Source organism: Carcharodon carcharias, chromosome 1 (genome assembly GCF_017639515.1).
Source record: "Carcharodon carcharias isolate sCarCar2 chromosome 1, sCarCar2.pri, whole genome shotgun sequence".
Classification (NCBI taxonomy): Eukaryota; Metazoa; Chordata; class Chondrichthyes; order Lamniformes; family Lamnidae; genus Carcharodon; species Carcharodon carcharias.
This window is the reverse complement of record NC_054467.1, coordinates 215,552,778-215,566,204: the sequence shown is the minus strand read 5'-3', so window position 1 is coordinate 215,566,204 and position 13,427 is coordinate 215,552,778. Positions and strand designations below refer to the sequence as shown.

General features: G+C 44.1%; 1 protein-coding gene across 3 annotated transcripts in view; it reads left to right on the top strand.

The window, feature by feature from the left end:
* LOC121280757 (WD repeat-containing protein 7) overlaps nt 1-13,427 on the top strand; it is a 767,874-nt gene that overhangs the window by 502,532 nt on the left and 251,915 nt on the right. Inside the window, exon 23 of one of the 3 annotated variants that reach the window (XM_041192938.1) lies at nt 12,213-12,322. The exons of the other annotated variants lie outside the window; for them this stretch is intronic. Coding sequence (XP_041048872.1) covers nt 12,213-12,235 — 23 coding nt within the window. The 3' untranslated portion in view covers nt 12,236-12,322. Of the gene's footprint in view, nt 1-12,212; nt 12,323-13,427 lie in introns of those variants that run through there. 3 annotated transcript variants of the gene reach the window in all.

Genomic DNA, 13,427 nt, shown 5'->3' with positions numbered 1-13,427 from the left:
AGGTTACGGGGAGAAGGCGGGAGAATGGGGTTGAGAAACTTATCAGTCATGATTGAATGGCAGAGCAGACTTGATGGGCCGAATGGCCTAACTTCTGCTTCTATGTCTTATGGTCTTATGGACCTGGCTTCAAATCCCACCAAGGCAGATGGTGAAGTTTGAATCCAATAAAAAAATATGGACATGGCCATGAAACCATTGTCAATTGTCGTAAAAACCCACCTGGTTCACTAATGTCCTTTAGGGAAGGAAATCTGCTGTCCTAACCTGGCCTGGTCTACATGTAACTCCAGACCCACAGCAATGTGATTGACCCTTAAATGCCCTCTGAGTAAGGGCAATTAGCGATGGGCAATAAATGCTGGCCTAGCCAGTGATGCCCACATCCAATGAATAATAATAAAAAAAAAACAAGTGTCAGGCACTGACCATCTCCAACTAGAGAGAATCCAACCATCGCCCCTTGATGTTCAGTGGCATTGCCATCACTGAATCCCTCACTATCCATATCCCGGGGGTTACCAATGACCAAAAACTGAACTGGACTGGCCATATAAATACTGTGGCTACAAGAGTAGGCCGGAGGCTAGGAATAGTGCGATGAGTAACTCTCCTCCTGACACCCTAAAGTATGATAGAATACTCCCCACTTGCCTGGATGCGTGCAGCTCTCACAACACTTCAAGAAGCTTGACATCGTCCAGGACAAAGCAGCCTGCTTCATTGGCACCACATCCACAAACACTCCCTTAACCACAGTAGCAGCAGTGTGTACCATCCACAAGATGCGCTGCAGGAAATCATGGAACTCTCTTCCTAACAGCACTGTGGGTGGTGTACCTGTACTACATCGACTGCAGTGGTTCAAGAAGACAGCTCACCACCACCTCCTCAAGGGCAACTAGGGATGGGCAATAAGTGCTGGCCCATTAAGTGCTATCCCATGAATGAATTTTTAACAATTCACAAGGCTCTTTTGACAGCACTTTCCAAACCCATGACAACTACCATCGAGAAGGACAAGGGCAGCAGATAAATGGGAACACCACCGCCTGTTAGTTCCCTCCAAGCCACTCACCACCCTAACTTGGAAATATATCGCCGTTCCTTCACTGTCACTGGGTCAAAATCCTGGAACTCCCTTCTGAACAACAATGTAGGTGTACCTGCACCACATGGACTGCAGCGGTTCAAGAAGGCAGCTTGCCACCACCACAAAGTCATCTTCATGGCAACATGAATCACATGGGCCTTGTATCCCGGTAGAAATGCTGATTAAAAGACATGCCAACTCTCTTTTACCTTGGAGGTAAATGGGCAGCTTAAAGTGTAACTGTTTACAACCGATATTCTCATACCTTCCTGGAACTATGGAACTAGCTGTCCAACTGCTGTAAACACAGATGCTGCTGTCATTGTTTCTGATTACGAACACCTTACAGCAAAACAACCTGGGCTTCCATTTAATCTTTTACAGTCACATCAGCCAGACCTGCTGTTAGGCAGACCACATGACCCCCTCCATTTTAGCCTAAATTAAAGACACAGTTCCAAAAATAACAGTCTTATAGAACTTCATATTTGTAGCATGTTACTTATTCTTAACACTCACTTTGAATTGTACCTATTTCTGGAGCTTTGCCAGCAGGATGTGAATTCAGTTCTATGTTCTGTTCGTTGGGTTTTCCAGTTCATTGCCACCCTGGGGTCCTTTCCCATTGCGGAAGGGATGCTCTGATCCTGGGATCTCTCACATTAGCAGTCTGCACAGGGCTAGGTGGCTGCTATAGGGGTGGAGTGCCTTGGAGATCCAGTCAAGTTAGGGGACATAAATATGATAAGCTGAGTTTTGAGTTTGCTCAACTTGCACATTTTGCCAATTGTTCGCAGTCTCTTGCATTGTCGCTTTCATGTTCCTGCACTGCTCTGCTCCTCACTCAAATTGGAAACATGGTGAAGGATCCCGTGGCCTCATGAACCCTCAATTTAAGATGCTTCCCCCTTGGTTCTTCCGCTTTACTGGCTGCTCCTCTCTAAGTGACCCCCCAGTCCAATTTACTGTTTCTCATGGTCCTGATTGTACCCCTAACCCCCTTTTCTTCCCTTTCTCCTTCGATCCATCGAGCCCTCATTTCCCAGTCCCCATCTCTGGCTCCCGATTTCAGAGGTCACCATCTCCCCCATGCACGCATGCACATGCACACCTGCTAGAGGCAGCATCTTGGAGACCCAAGTCCCAATTCAAGACAATATCTGTCATTTTGGTGTAATTCCTGAATCTTGTAGAATGCAGAGGGCATAGCATCCATAGTGGGCAGAGATACCCTTCTCAATGTGATTGATCAAAGCAAGCATTCATTCTAAGAGATAGATGGGTTTCTCTGCTCCTATGGATTTGGGTAATGATGACTCCATAAACAAAAACCATTTTATTTTCACGGGTTGCCACCTCATATGTAGTCTGTTTTCAGCCTTCAGATTTGAAGGCTACCCATATTTCATAATTTGTGAGCAGCTGTAATTTCCAGGGACAGTTTGTTTATTCATTTGGGACTGTCAATACGAGTCCATTTTTTGTAGGTGTCTGTTTGTACAGGATTTACTCCACGTTCAACCTATTGCAAAATGTTTTCTTAGCAAGTATCTAAATTGAGAAAAAAAATTTGAATTTCTGTTTTAATCAAGGAAATTCTGTAATGATCTTTGGAAACTATTTTTATTACTGTCTTACCAGCCAGATTGCTAACTTGTGAAATCAAGGATGAAACCGGCGTCAAATCACTTAGGCCAGAATTTTCTGTTAGGCGAGCGGGGGTGAGACCCCACGTCAATGCATAAAATGACGCACGGTGACGTCAGGCGTGTGTCCCGATGTCACCGTGCGTCATTCTGATCGCCCATTCAGCGGGCACGCACCGGAGTCAGCTGTGCGCCCGCTGAACTGACAAAGGCCCTGTTAAGACCGTTACTCAAACAATTAAGTCTGTTGAGAAAGCTGCCCATCCAACCTTAAGATTGGCAGGCAGGCGAAGAGCCCAGGCGGCCTTCGCATTTTTCATGAAACCTCATCTATGGGCATGATGAGGTTTCATGAAGGGTTTATAACATTAATAAATATTTTTGGAACATTTGAAAAACATGTCCCAGCTCATGTGACACTGTCATGAGGGGACATTTGTAAATAATTTTTCAGGTTCCTACTTTGAAATTCACATTGTGAAATTAATCTCCTTGAGGCAGCGCTGAGCGATCCCGGGCGTGCGACACACTGAGCGGGCCTTAATTGGCCTGCCCACGCAAAATGGCGGCGCACAGCCAATCGCGGGTGGTGATTGGCTCTGTGCTCGCCTGCGCCCGCTCCCAACTGGCCCGCCTGAAGGGGAGAAAATTGTCCCCTCAATGATGCATTGCATTAAGGTGTCTCCTATTTAATTTCTGTTTTTAAACTACATTTTCTGAGTACTTTGTTGTTTCCTGTACTTTGTTGATTCCAGCAACAGTGGAACATGAATCTTGGGAGTGTCTGTTTTTCCTTTTTAGCCCAGGGTGCTGCTGCTACTTCTAGCCATGTACTCTCTTAGCAACCCTACTGCCGCCCAGTGAAATTGGATCACAACATGTACAGCACAAGAGGACTAAATTTACAGAATTATAAGACAGCTTGTAATATTCTTAACAGCGATTGCTTGCATTTACATCACACCCTTAACATAGTAAAACATCCCAAGTCACTTCACAATTGCGTCAGCTAGGTTGGAGTGCGACAGGGGCGATGTATAGACTAGACAGGGCAAGAACAGCAGGCTTTCCACACTAAATGATGTCCGTGAAGTATTTGGGTTTTTCCAACAATCTGGCAGCTTCATGGTCACTTTTGGCTAATGCCAGATTTTTATTTCAGAATTTTTTTAAATGGAAAGCAATTTCTGAAACTGCCATGGCGGTATTTGAACTCACTTTCTCTGTATTTTTAATCCAGATAGAGTCATAGAGGTCTACAGCACGGAAAAAGTGTGTGCCGGTCAAACAAGTATCTAAATATTCTAATCCCATTTTTCAGCACAAGGCCCATAGCCTTGTATGCCATGGCATCACAAGTGCACATCCAAATACTTCTTCAATGTTATGAGGGTTTTTGCTTCTATCACCCTTTCAGGCAGTGAGTTCCAGATTCCCACCACCCTATGGGTGAAAAAATTCTTCCTCACATCCCCTCTAAACCTCCTGCCCCAAACCTTAAATCCTTAACCCCCTGGTTATTGATTCCCACCACCAATGGGAAAAGTTCCTTTCTATCTACCCTATCTATGCCCCTCATAATTTTATACACCTCAATCATGTGCCCCCTCAAACTCCTCTGCTCCAGGGAAAATAACCCCAGTCTAGCCAATCTGTCCTCATAACTCAAACTCTCCGGCCCAGGCAACATTCTGGTAAATCTCCTCTGCACTCTCTCCAGTGCAATCACATCCTTCCTATAATGCAGATTCCAGTATTGCACACAATGCTCTAGCTGTGGCCTAACCAACGTTTTATACAGTTCCAGCATAACCTCCCTGCTCTTATATTCTATGCCTTGGCAATAAAGACAAGTATCCCGTGTGCCTTATCAACCACCTTATCTAACTGTCCAGCTACCTTAAGGGACCGGTGGATATGCACACCAAGGTTCCTCTCTGATCCACGGTACTTCCCAGGGTCCTACCATTCATCGCGTATTCCTGTGCCTTGTTTGTTCTGCCCAAGTGCATCACCTCACACTTAGCCAAATTAAATTCCATTTCCTACTGATCAGCCCACCTGACCAGCCCGTCTATATCCTCCTGTAATCTAAGGCTATCCTCCTCACTATTTACCACCCCACCAATTTTCATGTCATCCACAAACTTACTGATCAATCCTCCTAAAGTCTAAATCGTTTATATACACCATAAACACAAGGGACCCAACATCGATCCCTGTGGAACCCCACTGGACACAAACATCCAGTCATAAAAACACCCCTCGACCATCACCCTCTGCTTCCTGCCACTCAGCCAGTTCTGGATCCAATTTGCCAAATTGCCTTGGATCCCATGGGCTCTTACCTTCATTATCGGTCTCCCATGCAGGACCTTATCAAAAGCCTTGCTAAAGTCCAAGTAGACTATGTCAAATGCATTGCCCTTATCTACACACCTGGTCACCTCTTAGAAATCAAATTGGTCAGACATGATCTCCCCTTAACAAAACCATGCTGATTGTCCTTGATTAATCCCTACCTCTCCAAGTGTAGATTAAGTCTGTCCCTCAGAATTGCTTCCAATAGTTTCCCCACCACTGACTGGCCTGTAGTTCCCTGGTTTATCCCTTCTTCCCTTCTTGAATAACAGTACCACGTTGACTGTCCTCCAGTCCTCTGGCACCTCTCCTGTGGCCAGAGAAGCATTGAAAATTATTGCCAGCGCCCCTGCTATCCCCTCCCTTACCTCACTCACAGCTTGGGGTACATTTCATCCAGGCCTGGATATTTACCTACTTTTAAACCTGCAAGACCACTTAGAACCTCTTCCCTTTCTATGCTAATTTCTTTAATTATATCCCAGTCCTTCTGCCTGATTTCCATAGCCAGGTTGTCCCTCTCACTTGTGAACACAGACACGAAGTATTCATGTAGAATCCTACCTACATCTTCCGGCTCCACACACAGATTACCACTATGGTCCTTAATGGGCCCTACTCTTTCTGTAGTTACCCTCTTACTCTTAATGTACTTGTAAAATAACTTTGGATTTTCCTTTATTTTAATTTTTTTCCAATGTTTTTTCATGCCCCCTTTTTGCTCCCCTAATTTCCTTCGTAAGCTCCCCCCTACACATTCTATACTTCTCTAGGGCTTCCACTGTTTTGAGCCCTTGGTATCTGCCATAAGCCTCCCTTTTTCCCTTTATCGAATCCTGTATATCCCTCCACATCCAGGGTTTCCTGGATTTGTTGGTCCTACCCTTTGTCTTTACTGGAATATGTTGGCCCTGTTCTCTCCCTATTTCCTTCTTGAATGAGTCACACTGCTCTGAAGCAGATTTGCTTAAAAGTAGCTGCTCCCAGTCCACTCTGGCCAAATCATATCTGATCTTATTAAAATCAGCCTTTCCCTAATTTAGAACTCTGATTTCTGACCCATCCTTGTCCTTTTCATAACAACCTTGAATCTAGCGGAACAAAAACAGAATTACCTGGAAAAACTCAGCAGGTCTGGCAGCATCGGCGGAGAAGAAAAGAGTTGACGTTTCGAGTCCTCATGACCCTTCGACAGAACTTGAGTTCGAGTCCAGGAAAGAGCTGAAATATAAGCTGGTTTAAGTTTTGTGTGTGGGGGGCGGAGAGATAGAGAGACAGAGAGGTGGTGGGTGGGGGGGGCGGTGGGGGGGGTGGTGGTTGTAGGGACAAACAAGCAGTGATAGAAGCAGATCATCAAAAGATGTCAACGACAATAGTACAATAGAACACATAGGTGTTAAAGTTAAAGTTGGTGATATTATCTAAACGAATGTGCTAATTAAGAATGGATGGAAGGGCACTCAAGGTATAGCTCTAGTGGGGTTTTTTTTATAATGGAAATAGGTGGGAAAAGGAAAATCTTTATAATTTATTGGAAAAAAAAAAGGAAGGGGGAAACAGAAAGGGGGTGGGGATGGGGAAGGGAGCTCACGACCTAAATTTGTTGAATTCAGTATTCAGTCCGGAAGGCTGTAAAGTCCCAAGTCGGAAGATGAGGTGTTGTTCCTCCAGTTTGCGTTGGGCTTCACTGGAACAATGCAGCAAGCCAAGGACAGACATGTGGGCAAGAGAGCAGGGTGGAGTGTTAAAATGGCAAGCGACAGGGAGGTTTGGGTCATTCTTGCGGACAGACCGCAGGTTTTCTGCAAAGCGGTCGCCCAGTTTACGTTTGGTCTCTCCAGTGTAGAGGAGACCACATTGGGAGCAATGAATGCAGTAGACTAAGTTGGGGGAAATGCAAGTGAAATGCTGCTTCACTTGAAAGGAGTGTTTGGGTCCTTGGACGGTGAGGAGAGAGGAAGTGAAGGGGCAGGTGTTGCATCTTTTGCATGGGCATGGGGTTGTGCCATAGTAGGAGGTTGAGGAGTAGGGGGTGATGGAGGAGTGGACCAGGGTGTCCCGGAGGGAGCGATCCCTACGGAATGCCGATAAGGGGGGTGAAGGGAAGATGTGTTTGGTGGTGGCATCATGCTGGAGTTGGCGGAAATGGCGGAGGATGATCCTTTGAATGCGGAGGCTGGTGGGGTGATAAGTGAGGACAAGGGGGACCCTATCCTTATGTGGAACATTCCTTGTTGCAGTCCTTCTCCGGCCCCCTTCCACAACTCTTTCTCCGGTACATCGATGATTACTTCGGTGCCGCTTCATGCTCTCGTCAGGACTTGGAAAAATTTATTAATTTTGCTTCCAATCTCCATCCCTCCATCATTTTCACGTGGTCCATCTCTGACACTTCCCTTCCCTTCCTTGACCTCTCTGTCTCAATCTCTGGTGATAGACTGTCCACCAATATCCATTACAAACCCACCGACTCCCACAGCTATCTCGACTACAGCTCCTCACACCCCGCTTCCTGTAAGGACTCCATCCCATTCTCTCAGTTCCTTCGCCTCCGTCGCATCTGTTCCGATGATGCTACATTCAAAAACAGTTCCTCTGACATGTCCTCCTTCTTCCTTAACCGAGGTTTTCCACCCACGGTCGTTGACAGGGCCCTCAACCGTGTCCGGCCCATCTCCCGCGCATCCGCCCTCACGTCTTCTCCTCCCTCCCAGAAACATGATAGGGTCCCCCTTGTCCTCACTTATCACCCCACCAGCCTCCGCATTCAAAGGATCATCCTCCGCCATTTCCGCCAACTCCAGCATGATGCCACCACCAAACACATCTTCCCTTCACCCCCCTTATCGGCATTCCGTAGGGATCGCTCCCTCCGGGACACCCTGGTCCACTCCTCCATCACCCCCTACTCCTCAACCCCCTCCTATGGCACAACCCCATGCCCACGCAAAAGATGCAACACCTGCCCCTTCACTTCCTCTCTCCTCACCGTCCAAGGACCCAAACACTCCTTTCAACTGAAGCAGCATTTCACTTGCATTTCCCCCAACTTAGTCTACTGCATTCGTTGCTCCCAATGTGGTCTCCTCTACATTGGAGAGACCAAACGTAAACTGGGCGACCGCTTTGCAGAACACCTGCGGTCTGTCCGCAAGAATGACCCAAACCTCCCTGTCGCTTGCCATTTTAACACTCCACCCTGCTCTCTTGCCCACATGTCTGTCCTTGGCTTGCTGCATTGTTCCAGTGAAGCCCAACGCAAACTGGAGGAACAACACCTCATCTTCCGACTAGGGACTTTACAGCCTTCCGGACTGAATATTGAATTCAACAACTTTAGGTCGTGAGCTCCCTCCCCCATCCCCACCCCCTTTCTGTTTCCCCCTTCCTTTTTTTTTCCAATAAATTATAAAGATTTTCCTTTTCCCACCTATTTTCATGATAAAAAAAACCCCACTAGAGCTATACCTTGAGTGCCCTACCATCCATTCTTAATTAGCACATTCGTTTAGATAATATCACCAACTTTAACTTTTACACCTATGTGTTCTATTGTACTATTGTCGTTGACATCTTTTGATGATCTGCTTCTATCACTGCTTGTTTGTCCCTACAACCACACCCCCCCCTCCACCTCTCTGTCTCTCTATCTCTCCGCCCCCCACACACACACCTTAAACCAGCTTATATTTCAGCTCTTTCCTGGACTCGAACTCAAGTTCTGTCGAAGGGTCATGAGGACTCGAAACGTCAACTCTTTTCTTCTCCGCCGATGCTGCCAGACCTGCTGAGTTTTTCCAGGTAATACTGTTTTTGTTTTGGATTTCCAGCATCCGCAGTTTTTTTGTTTTTATCTTTGAATCTAGCGGAGTTAGGATCACTATCTGCAAAATGCTCCCCCACTGATACCTCTACCACTTGCCCGGCTTCACTCCCTAAAATTAAGTCCAGGACTGCCCCCTCTCTTGTAGGACCTTCTACGTACTGGCTTAAAAAGCTCTCCTGGATGCATTTTAAGAATCCCGCTCCCTCTAAACCAATCGCACTCTGACTAACCCAATTAATGTTGGGGAAGTTGAAATCCCCCACTATTACTACCCTATTATTTTTACATTTCTCTGAAATTTGCCTACATATCTGCTCTTCTATTTCTCTCTGAGGGCCTATTGTACACTCCCAGCTGTGTGATTGCTCCTTTTTTGTTTTTCTGTTCTACCCATATGGCTTCATTCAAAAAGCCTTCTCAGATGTCATCCCTCCTTACTGCTGTCATTGATTCCTTGATCAATGTTGTGATACCCCCTCCTTTTTTATCTCCTTCCTCGTCTCGCCTGAAGACCCTAATCCTGGAATATTGAGCTGCCAACCCTGCCCCTCTCTCAACCATGTCTCTGTGACAGCAATGATATCATACTTTCATGTGTTAATTTGTGCCTTCAACTCATCTACCTTATTCGTCAGACTCCTTGCATTAAAATAAACACCATCCAACCTTGCCAAATTCCCTTGTGCCTTAACTGGCCTATAATTTCTATGCCTTCCAGACTCACTTGCTCTGTCTTCTAATTTTGGCTGTGCATTTTCCCCTGCTGAACCTCCTCTCAGGATCCCACCCCCTGCCAAGTTAGTTTAAACCCTCTCCAATAGCACGAGCAAACCTCTCCACAAGGATGTTGATCCCATTCCAGTTCAGGTGGAACCCATCCACCTTGGGGTCCCACCGCCCTCAGAAACGGTCCCAATGTCCCAGAAATCTAAAGCCCTCCTTCCTACACCATCTCTCCAGCCACACATTCATTTGGACTAATCTCCTATTTCTGTACTCGCTAGCGCATGTCACCAGAAGTAATCCAGAGATTACTACCTTTGAGGTCCTGTTTATTAATCTGTTTCCTAGCTCCCTAAATTCTGCTTGCAGAACCTCATCCCTCTTTCTACTATGTCATTGGTACCAAAATGTACTACTATCTCTGTCTATTTGCCCTCCCCCCTTTAGAATGCCCTGCAGCCGTTCAGTGACATTCTTGACCCTGGCACCAAGGAGGCAACATACCATCCTGGAGTCACGTCTATGGCCACAGAAACGTGTGTCTGTTCCCCTTACTATCGAGTCTCTTACCACTATTGCTCTTCCCCTCATTTTCCTCCCCCACTGTGCACCTGAGCCACTCACAGCACTATGAGCGCGGCTGCACTCCCCAGACGAATGTCATGCTCACTGTTTTCCAACAGAGAAAAACAGTTCTCGAGTGAGATGCACCCTGACTCCCTGCCTGACAAATTTCTTCTGACTAATGGTCATCCATTCCCTCTCTGTTTGCACTTCCATAAGCTGTGGGGTGACCACGTCTAAAAACATGCCATCCATGAAACACAGCCTCGCAGATGCACCTCAGCGCCTCCAGCTGCTGCTCAAGCTCCGAAACTCGGAGCTCAAGTAGCTGCAGCTGGTGGAACTTCCTGCACTCGTAGTCGGCCCGAGCGCAAGGAGTGTCTCGGACTTCCCACATGTTGCAGATGGTACATGACAAGGGACTGAGCTGTCGTGCCATGCCTCTAGTTGAAAAAAAACCCTTGCTTTAAGTTAAATACGGTTAAAAAAAGTTGTTATTTATGCACTTTAAATAAAAACTAGAACCCTTACCTTTCCTTAGCTTAATCTATTTTAAACTGGAGAGAATCTCTGGTTTGTTCCTTCATTAAAATTACTGCCACACTGCTGGACCCAGAGAGAAAGCTAGGCCAAAATTGTGTTTGTTGGTTTTGGTTTTATTTTTTAACAATGTGGATCATGCATTTTTTAAAATTTCTCCTTTATAACTGTATGTTGCCCACATGCAACAACTCAAATTAAATCAGCTGGCTGAAAAAATTGACAGATGTTCTCCTCGACTCTCTTCAGTGGCACGCTAACTCATAGGCCCAGAATTATCATTTTTATTTATTTATTTTTTCCCTCACTGGTTTTTTTTTTACCTCCCCTGTTAGCCCAGTCAAGAGATCAATTCGCTATGTGGGTAGTTGCATTTCGGAGCTACATAAAATTACATACAATCTACAGCACAGAATCAAGCTATTCAACCCAAATAGTCTGTGTTGGTGTTTATGCGTCTCATGAATCTTCTCTATCAGCACATTCTTTTATATTCCCCAGCAAATGCCTACATTGGAATTGGCACGGTTCAGCTACTTTTGCATTGTTTTTCCTAATTTTGAAACAACACTTGAATTTGTTTCAATATCTATTATTCAATGCATTGTTGAATGTATAATTTCCATTTAATCATAAATACGCAAGCTAATATGTGGAGATGTCCATTTCTTAATTTGGACGATTAGTTCATGCGATGTAAATTTTATTAATTTTTAAATAATGTCACTCCAAAAAACGCACAGGAGCTGGGGAATTCGCAGCGAACCTGAAGCACACGGCATTCGTTGGTCCCAGTTATTTCTCCTATTTTGGTGAGAATATCCATTCCCTTCCTCCAGAGAGCTTCTGGTCATCCTTAACATAATTCAGGAAAATATTGCTGTGCAAGGGTTATTCAATATTCTGACATTACATTGCATTTCTAAGAATATCCATATAAGTGTTTCCATGCTGGCACCAAGAGGGGATAAACTATTGTTTATAATTAACACAAATAATTGGTGGGCTATGAGGGAAGAACAAATGTTAAAACAGAATGCTCGAGTAACCAATTATATAGCATAATCTTTCCATTATTACATTGCCACTACCGCTAGGAAATATTTTGACAATTGATTGATTTTGGTCCATTATTACCGCACATACTTCAGATGCTAGAAATTTTTATAAACCACATTTCTGGCTATACAATTGACTTGCATAGCTGAATTCTCAAAGGATCAAATAAAACCTCACCAAAGAAATTTGGGCGTGTTAAATTCGAAATTATAGTGAGTATTTGCCTATGGCGCCTATGGAATGTTCATTCTTAAACAAACTTGTTTTGTGAAATAAACCTTGGTGGTCCGGCTTTTATCTGTGTTTAGTTCCAAGATTGAAACCTGAGCCACTAATCTCAATCTATTTTTTGTTCCTGCATCACTGTTGTCTTATTTTATTTTCATCGTTATTTAATTAGGCTGCTCGTCCAGTTCAAGATAAATATCTGTGTTGCACAAATGTTCTTTCTCTGCAAGAAAAGAAAATTGCTTAGCCTGGCTGCTTCCTTTCAAAACTGGCGTTCATGGATTTTGTATTTGAGCTTTAGTTGCTAAAGGCATGTGAAAGGTGTTAACTTGTTTAAAAATGGCACTGTTATGCAAACTATTATTGAAAAATCAATTAAAAAAATTAAACAATTCCCTTCTTCCTGTCTTTATTTGGCAAAAACTGTAGTTAGTCGTGGCCCTCTCTACACTTATTGTTACGTGGCCAGATAATTATCCAGCACAGATTGATGCTGTGAGCTCAGGCTATAATTCACCCTATCCTTATCTGTAAGCAATAGCCAAAAGGTTTCCGATAAATGCCAGCATAAGTTGCCATGACACTCTCCTGAGACCCTTCCCCTTTATGCACTTTGCTGACCACTGCAGAAAGATAGCTACCTTCACAGGGTCTATAGCTTGTAACCCAAAGATACTTTTCCTTTCTGTTTGGAATATAATACCATATCACAATGTTATGAAATGAAGCAGCCAAGAGCATATAGAGCCTGTTCTTTTTGGCTGCGCTTTGAAATCTTTCCAACGTTATAACGAAAAAAGTCTTATTCTCAAATGCCACAAACCAGATTTTTTGACCTGTAATTTGAGCTATAAACTTCCTCGGGCTTAATATCTTACTAGAATTAATATTTTACCTCGACTTTATTCAAAAATATGAATTAAAAATTATTATTTGAAGTATTTGCTAGCAAGGCACTTTATCTTTGTATAAATTATTAAGTAACTTTTGTAAGCTGTAAATGCAGGTAGCATTGTCAAATACTACACAAATTACTCTTAAAACTAATTTTCCATCTCTTACAAGATGTGCAAATTAACAAAATAGACTAAAGTTCACCTTCCTAATTTCCCTATTAGGTCAAAAGCTGCTTCTTAAATATTTAGGCTAAGCTTGAAGGCATCATCAGGTTTATAGAGTCCAATAGCATTAATCAAAAATGGTTTCCAAAATTATTGACTAATAAATTGCAATTTCTCAGCTGTTCTCTTTTTGTGTGAAAATATAGATCATGGTTATTAAAGAGTTCTTTAAATTACAGATTACAAACATGCAAAATGGCAGACAAGACTAGTTGGTCCATTGAGCCGGTGCTATGTAGTCGAGTTACAAATAAACACCGTGACCC